Consider the following 24,504-nt stretch of genomic DNA (forward strand, 5'->3'; position numbering starts at 1 on the left):
ATTAGATGTTTTCACCTACCTGTGTGGCGCTGACTTAAATATGTCTGACCATAAAATCGTAAATGTACTAGCAAGAACTGGTCCTTTAATAGAAATTAAAATTAGTGATGCCTTAGTGGAAAACAACTTATCCTGAAGTGCAGATACTTTTTTAATTGATTTCCATCTGTTTGTATCTTAAAATAAGCCATTTTACAATATTAAGTACTATCCCTCATAAGACTATGTTCTCAAAAGTTGACCTGAAAGTTACAATGTTATTTATATACCGATCAAAGAAGGGAATACTAGCCACTGAACTATCTGGATGTTGCCACAGTGCTTGGTACTCAGCAGGTGCTTAGTAAATTCTGGCTTGCTGGCTGGCTGGCTGGTTGGTTGGATGGACAGACGGATGGACAGATGGAAACTGTGTTTCTCAAATACTGAAATGCCAAGTTCAGTGACTATCTCGGTCACAGTTGAATTCCTGGTTTCTCTCCCCTCCTCTACTCTGGGAGTCTGGAGAATTTCTTATATTCACTGCCCCATGGATCACAAATCATGAAGGAGGATGCTTTATATTGGTTCCTCAAATGAGAGGAATGCCTTTGGTTTGAACCATTTGGCTTAAAACTGATGTTTGCAGTATAGTCAGACTATAGGTCAGAATAAAAGAAATTACGGCTACAGATTATGCCTCTGTTATGTCAGAGTTCTCAGAGTTGAATATTTCCAATCTAAAAATTGGTAATATTCTAGGAACAGGCACTCTCCTGCTAAAAAAATAATGTGGTTCTTGGATGATACCTCTGTCTGTGATGAGAAATGGCGTTTGCATCCCTGCTCTCTGGTTTTCTCCAACTTCTGTGTCTAGGAGCCACCAGCCAGGTTTCGATGCCTTCATTTCAAGAGTTTTAAATGAACCTAAAATAGAGAGCAAAGGACAACATTGCATACACAAAGATTAACAGGTTAACATTGGTTGACCACTACCAAAGAATCCTAAAATCCCTGAATTGCAAGTGGTTTAGAATATAACTTAAGAGTTACCCATTTCTCTTTAGGCAGGACTACAGGTGTAACAAAGAGATCAAAACAAAACAATGACAACACACACACAAACTTACTAAAAATAAATTTCCCCGGGACTTTAAAAAATCTCCAACACCCCTTACTAGAAAGAAACTTTCATTTATCTAAATATAATGTTACAAGTTAACCCATATATAATACAGCTTATCAAAGCAACCTTGAATGATATGTCATCGGGCCTCAAAAATACTGTACATGTTTCCTTTCTCTCTCTTCATTTCTCTAGTTTTTCTTTTTTATCTGAGAAAATTAAAATAAAACATCCTTCCCCCATGTTTCAATTTTTCTATAAAGTTTACATTTTAGAGAGAGATGTACAAAAATTGTTTCAGAAAATCACTGAAAGAGTGAGATTTCTGAAATCTCTGATTATCCATTCTGGTATTTAACATTACCTACTGCCAGTTAGTACTTAAATTCTGCTGACTATAATATGTGACCATTTCCTAGATTGTGAGTAAAAAGTAATAGCTGATGGTCATCCTCCTCAAACACGCTAAAAAAAGACCTCCAGCCTTCTACTCTGTAATGCTGATATTAGGTATGAAGATTTAGGTGGGTCAGCGAACCCCAGCTTCTCGCGCGCAGGCTCATGGAAAGGATGACTGATCTGGTAACACTTGGTGAAAAGTTAGGAGTGAGTTTGACCTAATCCTTTCTGCCCCTGATTTTAACAGAGTGGGTCTTTATAGCTTTGTTAATGAGAAACTGGCATGTTTCAAACAAACAAGGACCCTGTTTACCCCCATCCTTAACTAAATCGGGCCCGTTTGGACTTGGGTGCCTACATCTGAGGCTGATTCACACAGCAACCTCCCCACCCAAAGTCCTGTCAAAGGACTGCCCTGACTAGCTTCTCAGACAGCATTTATGGAAGGTAGGCTGCTTGTTAAAAATGCAAAAAAAATGTTAAAAATCCTGGGCCCCTGCCCAGGTTCTATCAGATCGAAGTCTCTGAGAGCAAAATCTCTCCTTAGCATCTGTGTTTTAACCAGCTTTGTAAATTTGTATTATGCCCCCTGCAGTTTGAAGATCAATGGCATCTAGCACTTACACCTCCACTCACACACCTGTGATACACACCTACAAACAACTCACTGGCACGTAAAAATCCTTTTTGATGATTGTAGTTTGTTTAAACCTTATCGTTATTTTGCATATGAAAAGCTTTAAATACCTTTATTATACTTTAGCTTTTAGAATCATTTAAAAATATATTTTTCCCCTCATGAGTCAGTTTAAGATTCAGATTCCTACAGTCACTTGCCCAAAGATATCAGGGTGATAGAGTGAGGAGAATTCAAGAACCCCGAAATCCTGGTAAGTTTCTGATCTCCGCCCAACAGAAAGCTTTAGCTGCCTGAACCTCGTGGGATTCATTTTGTAATCTGCTTTAGACCTGGCCTGCGTGACACATCATGGCTTGGAAGAATCTGCAGTAGACAGAGCATCTCTGTAGAAGAAAGCTGGGCTGCATATTTAGTCTGTGTGGTGCTACAAACAGTGCAGACACTTAGCTGACTCTTCTGTATTCTGCATGCAGGTTTAGAATATGGCTTTGCCCAGGATCCATGCCAGAGCCCATGCTTTAACCCCTTTGGAAGGAGATGCACAAGGAGGGAATGAGGAAGAGTTACAGACGCTAAGATTGTCCGCTCTCGCCATTTTGTCACAGGGACCTCTTTTCATTGTCGAGATCTTTACCAGGCAGAAGAGGCCAGACCCCTAACTGGTGCTGTTGAGTGCCATTTTCCAGCAAGGTCTGGCCATGAAAGTGAACCACATGAATGTCCTGGGAGCCGCCTACGTTCAGCAGGTGCAACCTCACCCACTCTTGCTCATACATTCTCAGGCCGGGCAAGTTGTAGATCATCCCATTGATGGCTGAAAGGACAGAGAGTTGCAATCAGTCAAAAATCTGTGAACATCAGGAAAGAGGAAATATGAGGCCTTTCGCTCACCACCCATCTTCTTTATTACTCTGCATGCCCAATCCCACCCAGACATAGTAAGGGGCCCCCTATATGTCATAATATCAGTAAGAGGCTGAAACAGAGCCACCTTTTCCTTCTTACACCAGCCTACTGCAGAAGTGTGGGTGAGTACCCTTTCCAATCAGTTTATCACTCTTTTCCCCAGATTTACACTTTTCCTGTTCTGTGCTTTATCCATTTATTCTTTATATTTGTAGTATGAATTTTCCTAGGCTACGAAAAGGGTAAGGACTAATGTGGACAGATAAGTGAACTCTAGTCATTAGAGGAAAGAGGGTAAGTGAGGGGATATGCAGTGTATCACTCTAAGGCCTCCTAAATTCAGAGATAGTTCCAGGCAAAATTAGGAAGTCAGTTTTAAAAAAAAAAAAAAAAGTTTATTTATTTTTGGCTGCATTGGGTCTTCATTGTTGGGTCTTCGTTGCTGCACGTGGGCTTTCTCTAGTTGTGGCGAGCAGGGACTACTCTTCGTTGTGGTGCATGGGCTTCTCATTGCAGTGGCTTCTCTTGTTGCAGAGCTCGGGCTCTAGGCGTGCAAGCTTCAGTAGTTGTGGCAAGCAGGCTCAGTAGTTGTGGCACATGGGCTTCGTTGCTCCACGGCATGAGGAATCTTCCCGGACCAGGGCTCAAATCCGTGTCCCCTGCATTGGCAGGCGGATTCTTAACCACTGCACCACCAGGGAAGCCCAGGAAGTTGGTCTTTATCTTTGTTATACCCACCAGCCTTAGACATTCATGTTTATTCTCTCGTTTGTCTGATTGCTCCTCTGCCCCCTTCCCAGCTTGGATGTCTAGGGTTCTCAGACTTTATCAACTCTCTCCTTACTGAAATATGTGTTTTTTAAGCATCTGATAAACTTGATCACCTTAACAAATGAATGCATACAAAATTTTAATGGTAAAGCTTAATGCTACCACGTACTTAATTGGGACTGAAGTGAGGGAAGTTTTGGTGGTGGTGGTGGCTGTTGTTTATTCTTCTAAAGTTAAAGGGACTACTGTGGAATTTCAGGAACCAGGCAAGTGAATTTTTGGAGGGAGAAGAGTTGAGATCATTTTGGCTCTCTTAAAATTATATCAGATATGAAAGCACCTGTCTACATACTCATAACACCAGCCTCACCTCCTCATCTTAGTTTCTGTGTAAGAAATAGATCTCCTAAAAGTAAAAGGTATCTCCAGTGGTTATTAGGTCAGCATTGCTAAACCATTACATCAGGATACAAAAGTGAAGACGCTCAACAGAGTAGGCACTCAGTAAACATTAGATAAATTGAGCTGAGTGAAAAAAGTTCATTTGTTTACTAATCCAACACATATTTACTCGGTGCATACTGCAGAGGCCAGGCATAGGTGGTCTGCTTATCAAATACCCTGATAAGTTCTACAGTGGAAGATTACCAAATTACAGAGATTTAGACGACAATACATTTAAAACTAAAACTATACTGGATGCATTTTACGCTTTCTTTGAAGAATCAGGAAGCAGGGCCTCGAGGATACTCAGCAAGTAAACAGCATAGCTAAGAAATAAGCCTGTCTGATTCTGCAGTCTGTACTTCCCACTAGGTTGAGAGATTTTCAGAGGATGTGCTTCCTACCCATGAGACCAAGCACCCTGGGCTGAAAGGCCTAGAGATTATAGGAGAAGAGAAAAGAAAGCTCTGCTTGGAGTCTGTGGGGCAGCTCTCAACTGACTCTATTCTAGACTGCTTAATAGAATTTCTTAACCTTGCGTGATAAGCAGAGTCCAGAGGGTGGGGTTTTGGAGCAGATTGTAAATCATATTGTTTCCTTTCCTCTACGCCAAAGTGTTTTTACAGGTGAGATCAGATTGTATTCCACACTTACAGAAGTTTAATAAGGAAAATAAGCTAAAAAAGGGTAACCTGAGTATATAAATGGGGTGGGAGAGGGAGCATAGACCGACTTAGCCTTGATGACTGGCTGGGGAGAGGAGGTGGCAGTGAACTGGATATTGCTTATAATGTCTTTTTTTTTTTTTATTCCTGAAGCCTCTTCTTTCCTATTACACTGAATGACTGACCCATCACCCAAAGCACAGGACCTTCCTGATCAGAAATCTCATAGAAATCACCTCCATTTATCAAACTCTGAAAACAGGGTCATTTGTCTTCTGATCCCTAAGTCATTATATCTGTTGTTCACCAAATCCTAAATTCTGCCTTTCTCTAAAACTGTAGTTCTGTTGCCAATTTACAGACAAAGTTCCTGAATGGACTTCAGAGTAGATATGCTTTCCCCTCTTTTCCCACCCAAATGCTCTCTTGGCACTCTTCTTCCATTAGCTGGCTACACAGTTTCCTATATCATTTTCTCCACATATGCTTTGGGTGCCACCTGGGAACTGCTGAGAGCTACAAATATTACAGTCATTCTTATTTTGGAAGTGCGTGTGATCACTTCTACATAAATAATTGATCCTTTAGAGGTCAAGACACAGTTTTATTAACTGTTTAAATTGCAGAATGATGTTAATTCCTTTCCAATTTATGTTACCCACCGAAGCACACTGGCTTTTTTGTTGGTTTGCTTGGGTTGGTTTTGCAGCAGCCTTGTGAGCTATCTTTTAGATTTCAGATTTTGTATACTCTCTTTCACCTGCAGTGTCACCTGCCAGGTTACATCAGCCCTCGTAGACATTTAAGGACCTGGTGTCAGTTAGAGCTCCTGGTTCCACAGAAGCGTCTCATGTCTAATTTTGGGAAGACCTATGGGCAGGAATCACTATCACCCAGTGATTAGGTTCAGAGACTAGATCAAAGTCAGAGGAAAATACCATGAAACTCATGGGAGTTTTTTACTTCTGAGGATGTGTGTCTCCAAGACCTCATGGGCTTCTTTTCATAGTACCAGCTCTTCTTTTCATCAAATACCATAAAAAGTAGGACAAATTCTCTCATGTCCACAGGCATGTTGGTCTCCTTATGAAGTGTTCCTTTTCGGCAGATCAGAAGGGGTCCTATCAAGCCTGAATGGATATCTTTTTCCTGGAAGACAGTAAGAGCAAATTGCACGTATTATCTCTTTCTCAAGATTTTCTTTGCCCTTCTGACAATCACTGATCATATTGAAGAGGAGACCTTCTCAGAGGCTCTGAATTTGAAGATTATAAATGAATAGCTTAATAAGCCTGGATATTGATCATCTAATTCTGTGATACTCATAGTCACTTCCTCTGATTAATCCTTTGTTTCAACATGGTAGTAATGATAATAATGATGATAATAATAGTGATACTATTATAAATACTATTTATTGAGCATCTACTATGTTAAATATTTTGCCTGTAGTATCTTATTTAATTCTGACAATAATCCTATATGGTAAAAAATAAATTCATTTATTGAACAAATATTACCAAGTGCCTACTATATATGCTACATACTGTTATCTCATTTTTAACTTTGGAAACTGAGGCTGATGGAGCTCAAGTAACTTTCCTAGGGCTACACAATCAGTGACAGGATAGGAATTGAAATCTAAGTCTATGCTCTCTACCATGCTCGAAATGAGGGAGTCTTGATTTTGTAGTTCTTTTATTAAAAAAGAAAAAAAAAGGCAGAAGAAAGCTAATACTTGTTCAAGGAAATTGCAGATAAACATCTTCTTCTGTAAAGGTAGTCACTCTAACTAGGGCCAACCTTTTAAGTATTCCTCATTCCTTTCCACTGAACAAATGCTTCTCACTGTCATCTGAAGATCTGCATGGAGAGTTCCTGATTATGGTAGCTGTCGACTGTTGACCATGATCCTTACACATTCCTCATGGAAAGACAGATATTTACTAAGAAATAATTGTGACACTTCCATTTGATGGACTCAGGTTATAAGTTTGGGGAAATGACAAAAACTTTTGATGGCTATGCTTACCGGGTTCACTGCCGAGTAGTAGGCCCAAGCCCGACAGGCAGAGCCAGGATTTTCTGGCCCTGATCGCTCAGTGGCATGCCATACGTATGTATAAGTGCTGTTGGGCTGAACAGCATTGTCTTCCTTAAACCATTCAGGAGAGTCATCTTCATAAGTCTTTCCCTCTGATGATTTCTCATAGGAAAGCCCATGGGCATGAAGAGAATATGGTCTGGATGCTAAGTTTTTAAAACGAACCTAAAAAAAAGAATGATTCATAAATGTATTTACGTTTAATAAAGCCCCCAAAATGTCAGCGTTATCGGTCAAAGTGGATGGCTATTAAATTGAACCTGAGATATATTGAATGTTTAGAATTGCAAAGTAACTTTCGTATATTACTTCGTCTAATTTTACAACCATCTTATGAGATAGGGCCTAAGTAGTTTACTCCAGAAACACCAAAACAGGTTTGTTTTTAGGCTCAAAGCAAAAGTATTGACATTATCTACAAATGAAATGATAAAGATAGGTGCTACAGATTTGAAAACGAATGAGGCTTGGGTTTTACTCACAATAAGGTTTCAACCTACTGGCTAGAGAGACTGCACATGTGAATGCAAGTTAAAAATCTGGAGACAAAAGGTGCTGTAAACAAAATATGAATGGGATTAGGTGGGAATGCCTGGGAGGAGCAATTCAGTTGAATGTTTAGGAGAGGTTGGGGGAATTAAAGAAAGTTTCTTAGGAGAAATGGAATTGGCCCTTATAGAATGAACAGGAGCTTAGCAGAGGGAGAGAGAAAATTATGAGATCTTTTTTTTTTTTTTCCTTGAAGAGTGGCAAGTTACTTGGTAAGCAGTCTTTGAAAAGAAATGTAGTTATTTGTTAATTTTGAAAAATAAATAAGTCACCATAGCTCTCTTGCCACTTTCATCTCTACAACCCTCTGGTGGTTGTGGAAATTCCTCTGATGATCTTAGCAATGCTCAAAAGATGACTTACTTGGATAACATCATCCACTTCAGCTCTAATGATAGGACCAAGTATGCCAAGATGCTCTTCATACTCTCCCCGAGGATCAAGCTTGTTAAAAGTGCTATCAAGGTACTTTCGAAAAACGACTTTCTTGTATATGGTGTCCTTTGAAACATCATCAGTGTCTTCACTGAAATGATAATAATAGCATTTGTTTAAAAGAACAAGTTAAAGACCATTCAAGAATTTAGGAAATTATCTGTTTCTGAGTATAGTATATAGAGAAGATATTTGATAAACATTTGATGAACAAATGAATTAAAATATAAATAACTAAAACCACAAGCCAGTAAATATCCTTCAATTCCCAGCTCATATATCATTTCTTGGTATCTCCTCCTATGATCCTTTAGACTGGGTCAAGTCTCTAGCATTCCTCACATTTCTATACTACTACTATAGTATATATAGTAAATCCCTGTAGTATTCTGATAATATTTCTATAGTATATATAGTAAATTATATATCATTTATTCATGAGATTATCTATTAATATCTGACTCTACCACTAGGGTGAAAGCCCCATGAGGTTAGGGATTGTGCCTCGTTTGCTTATAATTTTTATTTCTAGTGCCTAGCAAGTTATCTGGCACATAGTAAGCAGATATTTATTTAATGTATTAATAAATGACAAATATAATCATATATTAACATAGCAGATTTTAATATCAAAAGCAGACAAAGCCATGTGATGGGACAGTGCCAGGACAGGCAGATGATAAGAGTCAGTTGATTTAGAGGGCCATCCCTGTAAAGGTCACTGGATGGATGAGTGTTTTATATTTGGAAAGTAGCCACTCTTCCCACATTTGCTTTTGCTAAATCATAGTATTCCTCATGTAGTTCACCAGCTCAGTCTGGAGCTAGAGCGCATCGTATTTTCCTACTGACTCTTAAATTCCCCAGGAGTCTGGGAAACAGGCCAAAAGCTCATCCCTCAGTCTCACAGTATTTGTTACACAACATGAGCCATCCACAGAGAATCCCATTCTGCCTTCCTTCTAGCCTTTCTACCGGATTAACCCCGTTCTTCCAGACTCTAAGCATAACATACAGTCTCACAGAACACATGGGGAGGAGCAAAACAACGTTGCCATAAAAATGGGTTGCATATCTGGAATGGGACACAGGATTTTGAAGGAACTAGTTCCATCCCTTTACACTTTGGAAAACCTTATTCCCTCAGTGACTTGCTTAGAAATCCCTAGATAAAGTATTTATTCTCATATAGTAATGGGTGCTACATCTAAATAGGAAGTCAAGGGAGAAAGTCTCTTAAACTAGCAGAATTCTAACATGGAAATGTCAGGCATCAGATTAATGAAATAATTTCTGTAAGTCATGCCATGCATTGTGTTTGCTTACTCTAGTTGCACTTTGGTTTTAACTTTAGTAGTGTAACAGCTTTTGTAAAAGCTGTGGGCTATATTTGGACACTTTACACATGGTCCCCATGATATCCCTGAGGGTCTGTAGTTGCTTCTTGTCCCCCTTTCTCTCCTTTCTCTATATTGTCATCCCAGAATATAGAGCCCAGACCAATATGGCTTTCCACACTTGAGCAAAATTAAATTAAAAATTATCTTTTAAAAATGCATGTCGCTCCCTTAAAAACTCTCTGTTATAAGTCAGGCCACTTACAAAATTGCATCAACTCCTTCAACTCTATGGTTGAAGAGTGGCTGGAACCCTAAAATGTTAGAGCTGCAGCAGATCTTGGGGGCCACTTGGTGTAACTCCTCCATTAAAAAGACTGCAAGTAACAAGGTTCGGGAAAGGAACTGACACATTCCAGTAAACTAGAAATGGCTTAAAGCTTTTGAAGGGTTTCTCATTGCTCTTTGAAAAACATCAAAATTCTTCCCAGGGCTCACAAAGCCTAGTGGCATCTGATCTCTGCAGAGCTAGCCAAACACTTTCCTAGCACCCACCCTCTTCTTGAGTTCCAGCTACACAGGTCTTCAGGTTCAGGGCTTCCTCCTTCCTCGGGGCCTTCATCATGCTGTTCTCTCTGTCTAGAATGCTCTGCCCTCTCTACCTCCTGTTCATCTTCAGATCTCAGCTCAAACGCCACTTCTCCAGAGTCAGACTCCCCAGTTCTCATATCTCCATATATCACCTTTTCTTACTGGTCTTTCTCATGGTTAATTTTTACACTTATTTATGTGAGCACTTGGTTCATATCTTCCTGCCCAACTAGACATAAGTTCCATCAGGGCAGGAGTCCTGTGTTTATACTCTCTTTTATAGTCTTAGCACTTAGCACAATGCCTAGGAGAAAATAAGTACTCATTAAAGAGTTATTGACTGAGTGAGTCTATAAACCAAGTTAAAACAAAAGTTTAAATCAAGATAAATCATTATGTAATGAATGGCTCAGTTGAGGGTATAAACTTGCTTTTTGTTTCTAAGCTACTTTATACCCTTGGCCTCTGCTACTGGAATCTTATGGAATTTGAATTAATCTTCACCAAGATGCTATATACTTTATATCGATCAGTAAACAATTTAAAATATTTTTGTTAAATAAGTAATTGCGAAAGGAGATTTCTACATCACAAATTTGGATTTGAAGCCAACTTCAATGAAATCATATTGATTAGCCTATAGCTATGGATAGGTTGGGCTCTGCATTGGAGCAAGAAGGGGAGGTAGGAACACGTGTGATGAGAAAAGAAGAGAGAGGAGGGGGCTAATTTAACTACAAAATATCATAGACTTCTTAGAGTGATAGCTCTTATATTGTCCAGATGTCACCCAAAGTAGAGAAGCTAATCTTGGAATTGACAAAGGAAACAGTATAGGCCAAGTTGCAATAGGGAAACTAAATGATACTTAGTATAAGTTACACTTAGTATAATTTGCCCAGAATCATCTCCTTAGACTGCTGTAATTACTTTTTTTAGCAGTAGTGGAAAAGTGAGAATATAAAAGGAGAGAACTGGCCAAACCTTTGTGCAAATTTTGAATAATCCCAGGATAGTTCTTCAGCAGCAATGAAATAATTTTTTCTGTTTCCATTGTTGCTGCGAAGGTACCATGCTGCAATGTTGTCAGGATTTCTGGAGGAGTTGATGTCTGTCCTAAGATCAGTTTGGTAAGGGTCATCATAGGCCACAAAATCAAATTCACCATAGTCTTCTTCACTGCTCTCTTCCTTCTGCCTTGGAATAATTTCAATGTAATCTCCATCATCTCTACTGAGGCCTACTACGACCAGTGGATTAAATTCTCTTGGTATAAAAGTGTTATTTAGTGGAGAATGTGGTGGAGGAGATGGCATCTGACCAAGATCTGCATAAGGGAAAGTCTGACCAAGTTCTGGGAGAGGCAATGACTGAATAGATTCAGAAGTGTGGGATGTCTGATCGAGATCTAGAGGAGGTGATGTCTGCCTGAGATCAAGAGGAAGGGATGTCTGACTGATGTCTGGAGAGAGAGTTGCCTGGTTGAGGTCTGGGGAAAGTGACATCTGACTGAGGTTTGGGGGAAGAGTCGTCTGGCCAAGATCTGGGGAAAGTGTTGTCTGGCCAAGGTCTGGAGAAAGGGTTGTCTGGCTGAGGTCTGGAGAGAGAGTCTCCTGGCTAAGGTCTGGGGAAAGTGTTGTCTGGCTGAGGTCTGGAGAGAGAGTCTCCTGTCTGAGGTCTGGAGAGAAAGTCTGGCTGAGGTCTGGGGAAAGTGTTGTCTGGCTGAAGTCTGGAGAGAGCGTGTCCTGGCCAGGGTGTGGGGAAAGGGCCATCTGGCTGAGGTCTGGAGAGAGAGTCTCCTGGCTAAGATCTGGGGAAAGCATTGTCTGGCCAAGGTCTGGAGAAAGGGTTGTCTGGCCGAGGTCTGGAGAAAGGGTTGTCTGGCCGAGGTCTGGAGAGAGAGTCTCCTGGCTAAGATCTGGGGAAAGTGTTGTCTGGCTGAGGTCTGGAGAGAGAGTCTCCTGGCTAAGGTCTGGGGAAAATGTTGTCTGGCTGAGGTCTGGAGAGAGAGTCTCCTGTCCAGGGTCTGGAGAAAGGGTGGTCCAGCTGAGATCTGGATAGAAGGATGGCTGACTGAGGTCTAGAGATGTAGTTGTCTGCCAGACTTCAAGTTCCAAGGAAGGGAACGTTTGACTAACATCAGTAGGGAAGGCCTTGTTTCTTAGGTCATAGTCGGGTATCTGGCTGGGCTCTGGAGGAGGAGATCTGTGACTGGGGACTGCAGTGGAGTGCGTTGGATCAGAGTCTTGAATAGGGAATGTTTGATAGTGTTCCTCTGGGCTCACTGTCTGATAAAGATCTGGAGGGAAGCTTGTCTGACTGGTGTCATTTGGGGGGTTTTGATCACCATCAGGAAGTGAGGCCATGAGGCTAAGGTTCATAGAGGGGAGTGTCTGATTGAGGTCTGCGGGAAGAGATGTTTCATTGGATGTGTGGAGTAACAATGAATGATTATGTCTCCCATCTGAAAATGGGGTGTTGGCCTCTACTCTCAGAGGGTGAAAACTCCTTGGAGATAGAGGAACATGGTGTGCAGGCTTCTCTTCCTTTTTCTTTCTTCGCGTCCTAATTAAAAAAAGGCCTTTCTTCAAACTACTATTTCCTCCATCTTGTCTTCCTTGTAGAGGTTTATGTCTAGTTGCAAAAAACGTTGGGTGGCCACTCTGCTTTCCATGCTTGTTTTTAAAAGGGATGTTTTCTCCCCAAGTCCTTGAGTCATTCTGGGGGCTGTTTGGCAGCTTATTAACAACCTTAACTTCATCAGCATCTTGGATTATTTCATAACTGCCTTTCTCAGAAACCAAATGCCATTCCCCATTCAGAATCTTAGATGGATCCTTTTGTTGTAAGAGTAACAGATCACTGGGAAGGTTCTCCCAGGGCCCTATTCTGGAAGAAGAAGAGTTGCCTTGGCTTAAATGTCTACCAGTTTTATGTGCTGGGAATTCCATCTGGGAGAATCTATGCTTTGCTCCTCGGCCTCTTCCTGCCTTGAATCTTTTATGTTTAGCATGTTCTTGATTTCTGAATTCTTCTGTACCAAATGGAAGCAGGCTTATCCCTGTGACATCTGAGTATAGAGGATCTTCTATAGGGTCTTCAGAATAAGGGCTGGAATGATCTGCTGTGGGAGGGTTGAGAACTGAGTTCTTATCTAAGCTGGTGTGTCCTAGCGGGGGACCAGCTATGGTGGCTTCTGGGTGAGGAAGAATTTTCAGAGGTTGTGCAAAGTTATTGGCAGTAAGCCTGCTGATGTTACCTGGGGAAGAAGAATTTGAACCAACAGTTCTGTTGGTACTTGGAGGAATGAATTCAGAGTTGTTCTCCAGAGCCAGGGCGGTAAGATTGAACTTATCTTCCTCCTGATTTGATGATGAATTTCTGAATGACCTGATTCCTAATGATAAAGCCAGTGTGTTCTGGTAATCATAGTCAGCATCATTATTTTTATCTTTGATTTCTGATGATTCACGCATTTTCCTTGTAGTTATGGATGTAGATCCTGAAGGTTCATATATAATCTCATATAAGTCATCATCATAATCCCGGATGCACTTAACATCCCTGAATCTCAGCCACAGTTTTTTGCTTCTTGGATTGGAATTCATGGTAGTTAACATCCAAGTTCCTACAAAATAGAGACAGAGAGAACAGAGAGCTCTGAGTACAGAAAAAGGTATAAAAACCCTATGGTCCATTGTGGCAGATAATTTCCAGTGAACTTGCATCAGGGATACTGTGGTCTGTGGACCACAACTGATCTGTGAACTGTTGTTTTCTGTTCCACAGTGACATAAGGAAAGAAATCAAGAGTAAAGTGTATAGGAAACCTTTTAGCAATTTGACATTTCTATGACATCCAATCATGTGATCAGCATACTTATCTCATTTAACAGAATATAGACCCAAAGTATTGGTCAGTGAAAATTAGGGAGAAAAAAACTTTCAGCACAGATAGTTTGAGAGTCACTATTTTAGAATATATTTTTAAAGGGATGAATCAAGAATGAAATGGACTTTGAATATCATAAGCATCTTGTGAGTTGCATATTTTGTTAGAGAGCTGGAGTTAGGGGGAAGATGATGATGTTTACCCCCACAAATAAGAGACATATAGATATTTCTAAGTAATAAATAATTCAGGTGGGCCTAGGGCAGTTTTGAGTTTCTTTGAAATGGTATGATTTGCTGGCACACTGAAGATTTCCTGGAAAGTCTTCAATAGTTACCACATGTTGATTGTCTGCTGAGTCCTAGGCACTTGGCACATATAACAATTAATGGTCAAAGCAACTCTGTAAGGTATTATTATTCTGTTTTTCAGATGAATAAACTGAGGCTCAGTCGGGTGGAGTAATTTGTCCAAATTGCTACACAGATATCAAGTGGCAAAGCAGGATTTGAACCCAGGTCTGATGAATTCCAAAGCCCATGTGCTTTCCATGACACTGCTGTCTCTGAAGCCAGCCTCTAAGCCACTATATCAGATGACCACTAACCCTAGGGTGGGATGGCTGTCTTATAAAGCTGAAAAAGGCATTTTGATAAAAGAAATGCTCTTTTGTGGCTGAATGCTCACGCTTTCTTCTCAAAGTCATGCCTTATCTTTTTACTGTTGTATCTTTACTTCTCACTTAGCCCAGAGAAGGATAAATGGAACGCACAGTAAAGGACTGGACCCATTTAAGTAATTAATTCCCCAAATAGAAATCATGAGTAGTCCTGAAAAGAAAGCCTGCAAGGGATCAGGAAGAGAAGCCCAGGAACCATGGTAGTCTGGAGAGCTGCAGCAGACTGGGTTGATCAGAGAGTCCCCTTTAAGTGTCCAAGCTCTTACCAACATTATCCATTGTGACGGTCACAGATTCCCCACGCATGGGGAAGAGGGTCAAGGTGTCCTCGTGTTTCTTTCCATAGATGAATGAGTGCCCAGTGAAGTGAATGGTCAAAATGTCATTCTGGGTTCCCATACTGCAGAAGTGCCACTGGACGGTGTCATCAAAGCAGAATCCTAGTGTGGGTATGCTCTCAGGCACATAGCCATTGATAGCTGAAAGAGTGAAATTTGTTGAAACATCAGGCCTATGCCAACAAAAGGGAATGTGTCTAACTATACTTATGGTAAATATCCCAATGGTAATTTGGTTGCATCTAAGCAGTGATTATCTGAGATAAGCTTTACCAAATGTAACATGTAACTGGAAGATCAAACTCAGACTTTTCAAATGAGAGCTTATTCTCCTAAGTTAGCCAAGGGAGAAATGTCAGGATAAAGACAAAGCCTTTTCATTCACATTGACTTATTTATTCATTTGTTAAGTGTATATTAAATATTTTGTACTCTAGGTTCTGTTTTTAAAGATACTCCGAAGGTAACTTAGAATCTTGTCTAGAGTAATTTTACCTGGAGAAAAAGCATAATATAAGAAATACAGATTCTTGACGCATTAGTTATTTTTTTCTTTTTCTTTTTTTTTTTAACATCTTTATTGGAGTATAATTGCTTTACATTGGTGTGTTAGTTTCTGCTGTATAACAAAGTGAATCAGCTATATGTATACATATATCCCCATATCCCCTCCCTCTTGCATCTCCCTCCCACCCTCCCTATCCCACCCCTCTAGGTTGTCACAAAGCACCGAGCTGATCTCCCTGTGCTATGCAGCTGCTTCCCACTAGCTATCTATTTTACGTTTGGTAGGGTATATATGTCCATGCTACTCTCTCACTTTGTCCCAGCTTACCCTTCCCCCTCCCTGTATCCTCGACACATTAGTTATTGAATGCAAAGTAATGTTCCTAAAAATGAAGCATATTTAGCACATTTTGCAATTTTAATTGCTCTGTCTAAGTATTTATATAATCTCTAGTTTGCACTCAACTATCAAGTTAAGACATTTTCATTCTCTTTCCAAGGGATACAGTTTTAGTCAGTATCATTGTCTACTTATATACTAAGCATGGTAATAAAACCACAGATACGATTTCTATAAGGGCAGGGTCCATGTCTGTCTAGGTTACCACTATAGTCCTAATCTTAGTACAATGCCTAGAATGAGTGAGAACTTAAATATTTATCGAATAGTTGACATAATGTGTTTTTAGTTTGTACCTCATTCAGGAAGCTTTTCTAAATGGTCTATAGCTGCACTAATTTGGTAGCCACTAGCCACCAGTGACCATTGAGCACTCGAAATATGGGTAATCTGGATTGAGATGTGCTGTGAGTATAAAATACACGCTGGATTTTAAAGATTTAGTAAGAAAGTAAATCTCATTAATTTTAATATTATATGTTGAAATGATAACATGATATATTAAATTAAACATTATTAAATAAATGTCATATATTTCCCTTTAATTTTTAACATGCCTATTAGAAAATTTTAAATTATATTTGTGGCTCATATATAATTTCTAATGGACAGCACTAGTCTAGAACTATGACAGATTCATTGCCAAAATGAAATTAAGTACAGAAAGCTGAGGCTAACTCCCTGTTTCAAATTATTTTCCTGGCACCTACCAGTTCTGAGAATCCCCAATTGTTAGTTGTCTGAAGTTATATGAACAGACCATGGAGAAACCATCCTCGTACCTGTGGTTACTTATCAGAGAAAGGGATAATAGTGACTCTCAACTCTGAGGAAGGGGACGATGACCATTGTGGAGAAGTTTGCTTCCAGCTGGCTCAGTGAAATCTCTCCCAGACTTCCCATACCAGTGGCTTTGGACACTGACTTTAAAACTGTAGCAAAAGCCTGAACCTTGGCTCAGGGAATTCTTTCTGTTCTGAACTTCTTACTGCATGCTTAAAACTTCTTTATGGATTGACTTTCCAAGACTCATGTCTCCCCATATGCATTTTGTCTTAGTTTGATTTGACAATCCACTTTTGGATTATTTACCCTGTTTCTGCCCTGGCAGAAATAAGAAATAGACAAGACAAAAACGTAACTAAAGGAATAAGCATTGTTACATTCATGCTAAAGAGGACTACTTAATATTTCTGCCCTGGCCATAAAGAGTATTCACCTTGCACCCATTCTAAAATCCCCAGATACCTCTGACCAAGGCCTCTTCCCTCACCATCCATCCCTCACCCTGTTCTTACCTGCTCAGAGCAAGTGCACATGCACACGTGTGCGTGCACGCACACACACACACACACACACACACACACACACACACTTTTGGAGCAGGAGACCAAGAAGACTTCTAAGGATAACAAGCTTTTTACCTCATGCTGTAAAAAGCTTTCTATAATATCACCCAGTAATTTCATCACCAAATCCCTATACTGGAAGTGAGGGTAAGGGGTGAGTGGATTCTAATCCATGTCTCTTCCTCTAGGAAAGTCACACTTCAACCACAGGAGTGAGAGTGCTCTGACTTACTGCTCATGATGTTTGACTCATAAAACTTGGGGTCATCACGTTTCACCTTCTCAGGATTTTCACAGAACTTGTAGATGTTGTCCTCAATGTACCAGCTCTTGTTCTCATCAAACACAGCAAACACAGCCTGCTGCTCAATGTCTGCTGCCCTCTGGAGGGTAAAAGTGCTGTGTTCAGTGATTAACGTCCTAGCAGATTGATTAACTACAACCCTGAGTTCTCAGAAACCAAAGGGGTACAGGTCTTGGGTCCAATGAAGCCATAAATTCAGACATCTGTGAGAGCCCATTGTGTACAAAGCCCTTGTTAGAGCCAAAGGTAGCATGTCAAGGCAAACAGAGCAGATCAGAAAATTCAGAGATTAAAATATCCTAATAGAAAAATCCCATTTCAATGTAGCAACTGTAATTCTGTTTATCTCTATCAACTGTTTATCACCTCTCAACTCGAATGATTGATTGGATGTGCTCCAAATAATTGCAAAGAATAAAAACGAAGGGTGCCGTAGGAAAGTTTTATATCTCTCCCTACCTGTTTCCTTTCCTAGCTCAATAAATTAGGGTCTTCCAAATGTCTCTTTCTGCTTTTTCTAGGCGTATATTTATTTTATATGCCTTGGGATGAGACTTCTTTGATTATAGCTTAGCCTAATTGGGAATTTTAAGTTAATGATATGAGGCTTTTATTCTTCAATGATGATAAAGTCAGAAGATCCATATTTTTGTTCACATTCTTCTGTATAAATTGGTCTTGCTAGAGACAGACCATTGTCTGGGTTCAACTTCCTGAGAAGATATGTCTGCAAGCTATGTCTGCCTGTATGTCTCCTTTCCCTATTGCAGGTCTCTAAAAATAACAAGGACTGGTACAGAGCTTTACACTTTTACCAGATGGTAACTCATTGAGCCGTGAAACAACCCTATAAAATTTTTAGGAGGGGGTAATACCCTTTTTTTTTTTTGCATATGTAATGTTTTATTTCTTGAGTACATAGAAGTCTGTTTTATTCTTTTCTGTAACTTTTTGAATATCTGAAATATTTAATAACAAGTAATGTTTCTATGAGCTTTAATTTTGATTTTTAAAATGATCCATACAAATTTAGAAAAAGTGGAAAACATAGTAAAGTACAGAGATAAATATGTAACTAATCAGTAACACTACCACTCATTAATTTTTTAAAAATGGGTAATACCCTTTTGATGAAAGGAAGAAATTAAGAGAAACTAAGTGACTTGCCCATCACATAGCACGGACAGATCTGGAATTTGAAACAAGCAAACAATATACAGTATCACACTGTAGACTTGCCTTTCCCAGTGAAAGTCCATATGGAAATAGACAAGACAAAAAAGTAACTAAAGGAATAAGCATTGTTACATTCACACTAAAGAGGACTACTTAATATTTTCTGGTTCTCTAGAAACAAAAGCCCCATTATTTAACAAGGAGAACTAATCTGTTCCAGTCAGAAGAAATTCCTGGAATTTCTGAAAGGTTACTTCAAGGACAAAATACCTGTATGCCTCGCTTATCCAAGGATCTGCTCTTACAAATTAGAAGTAGCCCTATCAGCCCAGAGGCAATGTCCCTTGTGATGTCCACATTACTGTAGTATGGTCTTGTTAAGCACTGAGCATCATTTTCCATGGGTTCATCAGACTCTAGGATGTTCCACTTATAAGTATAGGTTTCCCCTGGTTGAACTGCTTTGATCATGGTGTTACTGCCTGAAAGAAAATATAGTCAAAATTGTTTTCAATTTTCAAAATTATTTCATGGAAATAAATTAAATTAAAAAATAAGTAAATAATAAATGAATGAATAATTTAAAATAATTGAGTTCTTGTTAGAATCAATGTTGGGAAAAGAATATTCTTTTTATATTAAGTTCCACTTGATAGAACTCCGGATAGCATGTAGCTATTACATATTCGTCCACTAGAGGCCACTTATGGCACTAACAAAGGACACCATATTTTGTAATCATTAGGGTAAAAAAATCCCTGAAGTGAGCAGTGTTTGGTTGTGACTTTGAGGATACCCCTATACGTATACTACCTGACTGTATAAGTTATACTACTGGGCAAGGAGGGCAGTAGAAAATTATGGCAACCTCTCAGAAGTCAATAGTTTCATTCAGTAGAAGTGAAAGTTTCAGACCTGAGGTGGAGGAAGAGTTGACTTCATCTTCATAAGGAGAGAAGGTCACACCATGAGGGTAAATGCTGTAGCTGCGGCTGGCCATATTTTTGAACATGATCTACAAAATTAACTCAAATTCATTATTTCAGGATTTAAGGTCAGTCATGAGAACAGAGGATGCTAGCTTTGCATATTTACTTGTGGGATAGTGTGTGTGTGTGTGTGTGTGTGTGTGTGTGTGTGTGTGTTTATGTCAATGCAAACGAATGCTGTTTATCTGAGTGGAAACCTCTCCCCATCACCTGACAGGCGCATCTGAGAGAGTTCCACTCACATAGAAAGGTAGAAAATGGAAAGAGAAGTCTAACCTTAGAAGTGACATTTTCCTCACAGTATATCACTCTCTCCAAGTTGGTCACCATCCCCTGTCCCCTCGCCTTTCTTGGACCACATCTGCCTTTGAATCTGCTCCTTCTCTTCTCTTAGACCATGATCACCTTCGCCAGCCTGCCAGATCCCCCAGAACCCTGTCATCAAGTCATCTTCTTGATGGGGCACAGAAAATAGCGAGATCCTGAATTGCCAATGAGGCATATTTCCACTTCCTAAGAGTACCTAAAAGGGATCAGAAATGAGGGAAGGGAAAGAGAACAGAGAAAGGCTGCTTTCTGCCCTTTTGTTATTTTTTAAATGAACAGAATTGGCCTTGTCTGTAGATATCCTCTTGGTTCATTCCCATGAAGAGGTGAAGGGAGGAGCTTTATGCACACAGGAGTCCTAGTTAGCCTGCTTAATCTTCAGAAGAGAATTTTAATCTTATCTTCTCCTTGCTTGCCAAAGCATCTGGATCATGCTTAATCTGCAGATGATCTGCACTCTAGAATCTTGCCGAAGATTGCAACTTTCAATTCTCTGCCGTCTAGTTCTTACCAGAAGATAAGTTGATGATGCGACACAGCATTTAAGGAAAACTGAAGAACACTCAGTGCTCTCGAAACATATCAAAATGTACCTTCATCAGAGACTAATCATCAGAGAACTACATACCTAGACCACATTGATGAATTGTTTTCATTCAGTTGGGTTATGTTCTCAGCTATAATGAGAAACATTATTTTGAAAAGCTTTGTAACTTTTAAATTTATAAATTTCTTTTATAAATTTATTGTACCAGTAGGAATTTATCAAGGATTCCATCTACTACATCACACAGCATCCTCTTTCTTAAGGATCCATGGGAGAAATTCCTCTTAAGTCTCAGTAGCAGGGGAAACTGCTTTTTTTATGACTACTGTGACTCCTACCCTGACCTAGTTCCCTTTTTACTTTGGCTGCTAGAAAGCTTAGGACAAAATTTGTTGACAACATTACAGGAGCATATGGTATGTGTTTCATTATACTTATCCTTGGCTTTATTTTCTTTGTCCCCACATTATCCTTCACCCCAATTACATTGGCTCCTTGTTTTATTCCTTTATAATTCGATAAACTGTCTCAGATTGTTTGTATTATGAGATAGGCTACAATAAGTGCAAATACTAAATAAAAATTAAAGCTGTATTTCAATTAAAAATTATATGAACACATTAAAAAAATAACCAGTACTTATAATCTTGTTTTCACTATTTAATTTCTTCCATGGTTCTATATTTCTGTTACTTACTTTAAGTGTGTCTCTGACCTGGGCTCTGATAATAGGGCCCAAGATCCCATCTTCTTTGATATTGGGATTCTCCAGGAGTTTGGTGAAGGATGCATCTTGGTACTGTTTGTAGACAACCTTCTTATAATGTTTTCCAATTTGGTTTGAGAAATTATCCAAATGCAGAGATCTGTACTTTCTTAAAGTGAAATAAAATTTAAAAGATTAAATCATTTTCTCAAGTAGAGACCCCAGTGTGATAGGGAAACCCTTATGCTTAGAAGTTCTGCTATTGAATGAGCTAAAATGCTAGTTTCCTTAAGGAAAACAAACAAACAAACCTTAATGTGGTTTGCAAAGTCCTGATACCTTCTCTCTGGTTGGAAAACTGGAAACCTCTGATCTGTCTCCTCCACCATTGATAAAGTCTTAATCATGGTTAGAACCAGCTACTTAGATCTTCCTGTCACTATGGTTTCTAGAGTGGACCTTCACTATCTCTGAAAGGTCTACCTGGATGAAAGGATGAGAAACACTATGAATTTTTCTTAAGTATTTCTTATCACTTAACTTATGATATCCTTATTGGCTTTCCAGGTATTTCTCAGTCTCTAAAAGCACATTCCCACTCTAGGAAGCTTCTGCTGTCTTTATTAAACATAAGTTCTGTGCTGTTGGGCTATCTCTTCTACCATCCACCCAATCCTGGTGCCATCTGAGAGCCAAATGCCTTCACCCATCTTCTGTAGCTACTGCAATAAATGATTTGGGGGAAGCAACATGAACCACTTTCCCCCTTGGTCCCTTTTATAGCCTTAGTTTGCAAAAGCAGAGTTCCATTTTATGCGTTTATTTTACACAATGAAAATCACTGACTACTGCTAGAAAGTTCTGGATTCTTATCTCAACCCCACTTCCCTAACCCTTCCTGCGTTTTCTAAATATTCACTTGTATTAATTTCATGTGTATAATTCCAGAGCGTCTTTATGCAAATATGACTTGCAAATATAAATATTCTTATCCTTTCACTCCTTTCACAAAAGGCAGCTATTTATATATTCTATACTATACCTTGAAGTTTTTTTTGCATTTTTCCAGGTTTACTGAGGTGTAATTGACAAATGTATGTATTTAAGGTGTACAACATAATAATTTATATATGAATATATGAGACTACCACAGTCAAGCTAATTACCACTTCCATCACCTCACCTAGTTACTAATTTTTAAAAATTTTGAGGATGCTTAAGATATACTGTCTTAACAAATTTCAAGTGTACAATACAGTGTTATTAACTATAGTGTTACTAACTATAACAGGTCTCCAGAACTTATTTAGTTTGAAACTGAAGGTTTGTATACTTTGATCAACATCTCTGCATTCCCCTCACCTCCCAACCCCTGGCAACCACCATTATACTCTCTGCTTCTATGAGTTCGACTTTTTTAGATTCCACATATAAGTGAAATCATGCAATATTTGTAATTCTGTGTCTGGAATATTTCACTTAGCCTAATGTCCTGCAGGTTTATCCATGTTGTTACAAATGGCAGGATTTCCTTCTTTTTTAGGGCTGAATGACATTCCATTGTATATATAAACCATATTTCTAAAAATTCATTTATCCATTGGTAGACACTCAGGTTGTTTCCATATGTAGGCTATCATGAATAACACTGCAATGAACACAGGAGTGCAAATATCTCTTTGATATACTGACTTCATTTCCTCTGGATATATACCCAGAAGTGGTAGTTCTATTTTTAATTTTTCGAGGAAGCTCCTTACTGTTTTCCATAAAGGCTGCACCAATTTACATTCTCACCAACAGTGTACAAGGATTCCATTTTCTCCGCACCCTCATCAATAGTTGTTACCTCTTTTTCATCCTAGTTATCCCCATAGGTATGAGGTGATATCTCATTATGGATATGATTTGCATTTCCCTCATGATTAGTGATGCTGAACACCTTTTCATATGCCTATTGGCCATTTGTATGTTTTCTTTTTTTTACCACAGTTGACAATTTTTATTTTTTAATTCTTAAAAATTATTTATTTATTTATTGGCTGTATTGGGTCTTCATTGCTGTGTGCAGGCTTTCCCTAGTTGTGGCAAGCGGGGGCTACTCTTTCGTTGCGGTGCACAGGCTTCTCATTTCAGTGGCTTCTCTTGTTGCAGAGCACAGGCTCTAGATGCGCAGGCTCAGTAGTTGTGATGCACGGGCTCAGTTGCTCCGTGGCATGTGGGATCTTCCCAGACCAGGGATTGAACCCGTGTCTCCTGCATTGGCAGGCAGATTCTTAACCACTGCACCACCAGGGAAGTCCCTGTACATTTTCTTTAGAAAGATGTCAGTTTAGATCCTTTGCCCATTTTTTAAATCAGGCTATTTTTGTTTGTTTGTTTGTTTTGCCATTGAGTTACATGAGTTCCTTTTATATTTTGGATATTAACCTCTTATCAGATATATGGTTTGCAAATATTTTCACCCATTCTGTAGGTTATATTTTTATTTTGTTGATTGTTTCTTTAGCTGTGCAGAAGTTTTTCAGCTTGATGTAGCCCCACTTGTTTATTTTTGCTTTTGTTACTTATGCTTTTGGTGTCATACCCAAAAAAATCATTGCCAAGACCAATGTCAAAGAGATTTTCTGTTATGTTTTCTTCTAGTGGTTTTATGGTTTCAGGTATTACATTTAAGTTTTTAATTTATTTTGAGTTAATTTTTGTCTGTGCTCTAAGTTAAGGGTCTAATTTTATATTTGTGCATATGGATATCCAGTTTTTCCACCATCATTTACTGAAGAGACTGTCCTTTCCTCATTGTGTATTCTTAGTGCCTTTGTCAAAGATTAGTTGACCATATATGCATGGGTTTATTTCTGGGCCCTTACTTCTGTTTATTTGGTATATGTGTCTGTTTTTATGCCATTATTATATTGTTCAATTACTATAGCTTTGTAATATAGTTTGAAATCAGGAAGTTTGATGCCTCAAGCTTTGCTCTTCTTGCTCAAGATTGCTTTGGATATTTAAGGTCTTCTGTGGTTTCATCTGAATTTTAGAATTGTTTTTTTTTTTCTATTTCTTTGAAAAATGCCATTGGAATTTAATAGGGGTTGCATTGAATCTGTAGATCACTTTGGGTAATGTGGGCATTTTAACAAAGTTAATTCTTCTAACCCATAAACACAGGACATCTTTGTATTTGATTGTATCTTCTTCAGTTTCTTTCATTGCTGTCTTATAGTTTTCAGTGTGTAGATCTTTCACCACCTTGGTTAAATTTCCTAAGTATTTTATTCTTTTAAAAAAATTCTATTGGAAATGGAAGTATTTTCTTAATTTCTGTTTGGATTGTTCATTGT

The 24,504-nt window shown here is 39.0% G+C and overlaps 1 protein-coding gene across 1 annotated transcript in view; it reads right to left on the reverse strand.

The window, feature by feature from the left end:
• The window catches only part of F5 (coagulation factor V), an 85,336-nt gene that overhangs the window by 11,803 nt on the left and 49,029 nt on the right, over positions 1-24,504 (reverse strand). The window contains exons 8-18 of the mRNA XM_065880487.1: positions 21,152-21,329; positions 19,507-19,606; positions 18,862-19,073; positions 17,344-17,494; positions 14,784-14,996; positions 10,931-13,574; positions 7,947-8,109; positions 6,963-7,199; positions 5,869-6,079; positions 2,779-2,958; positions 790-906 (exon numbers count right to left, since the gene is read on the reverse strand). Of these exons, the coding sequence (XP_065736559.1) occupies positions 790-906; positions 2,779-2,958; positions 5,869-6,079; positions 6,963-7,199; positions 7,947-8,109; positions 10,931-13,574; positions 14,784-14,996; positions 17,344-17,494; positions 18,862-19,073; positions 19,507-19,606; positions 21,152-21,329 (4,406 nt within the window). The remainder of the gene's footprint in view (positions 1-789; positions 907-2,778; positions 2,959-5,868; positions 6,080-6,962; positions 7,200-7,946; positions 8,110-10,930; positions 13,575-14,783; positions 14,997-17,343; positions 17,495-18,861; positions 19,074-19,506; positions 19,607-21,151; positions 21,330-24,504) is intronic.

The sequence above is a fragment of the Phocoena phocoena genome, chromosome 1 (assembly GCF_963924675.1).
Source record: "Phocoena phocoena chromosome 1, mPhoPho1.1, whole genome shotgun sequence".
NCBI classification, from domain to species: domain Eukaryota; kingdom Metazoa; phylum Chordata; class Mammalia; order Artiodactyla; family Phocoenidae; genus Phocoena; species Phocoena phocoena.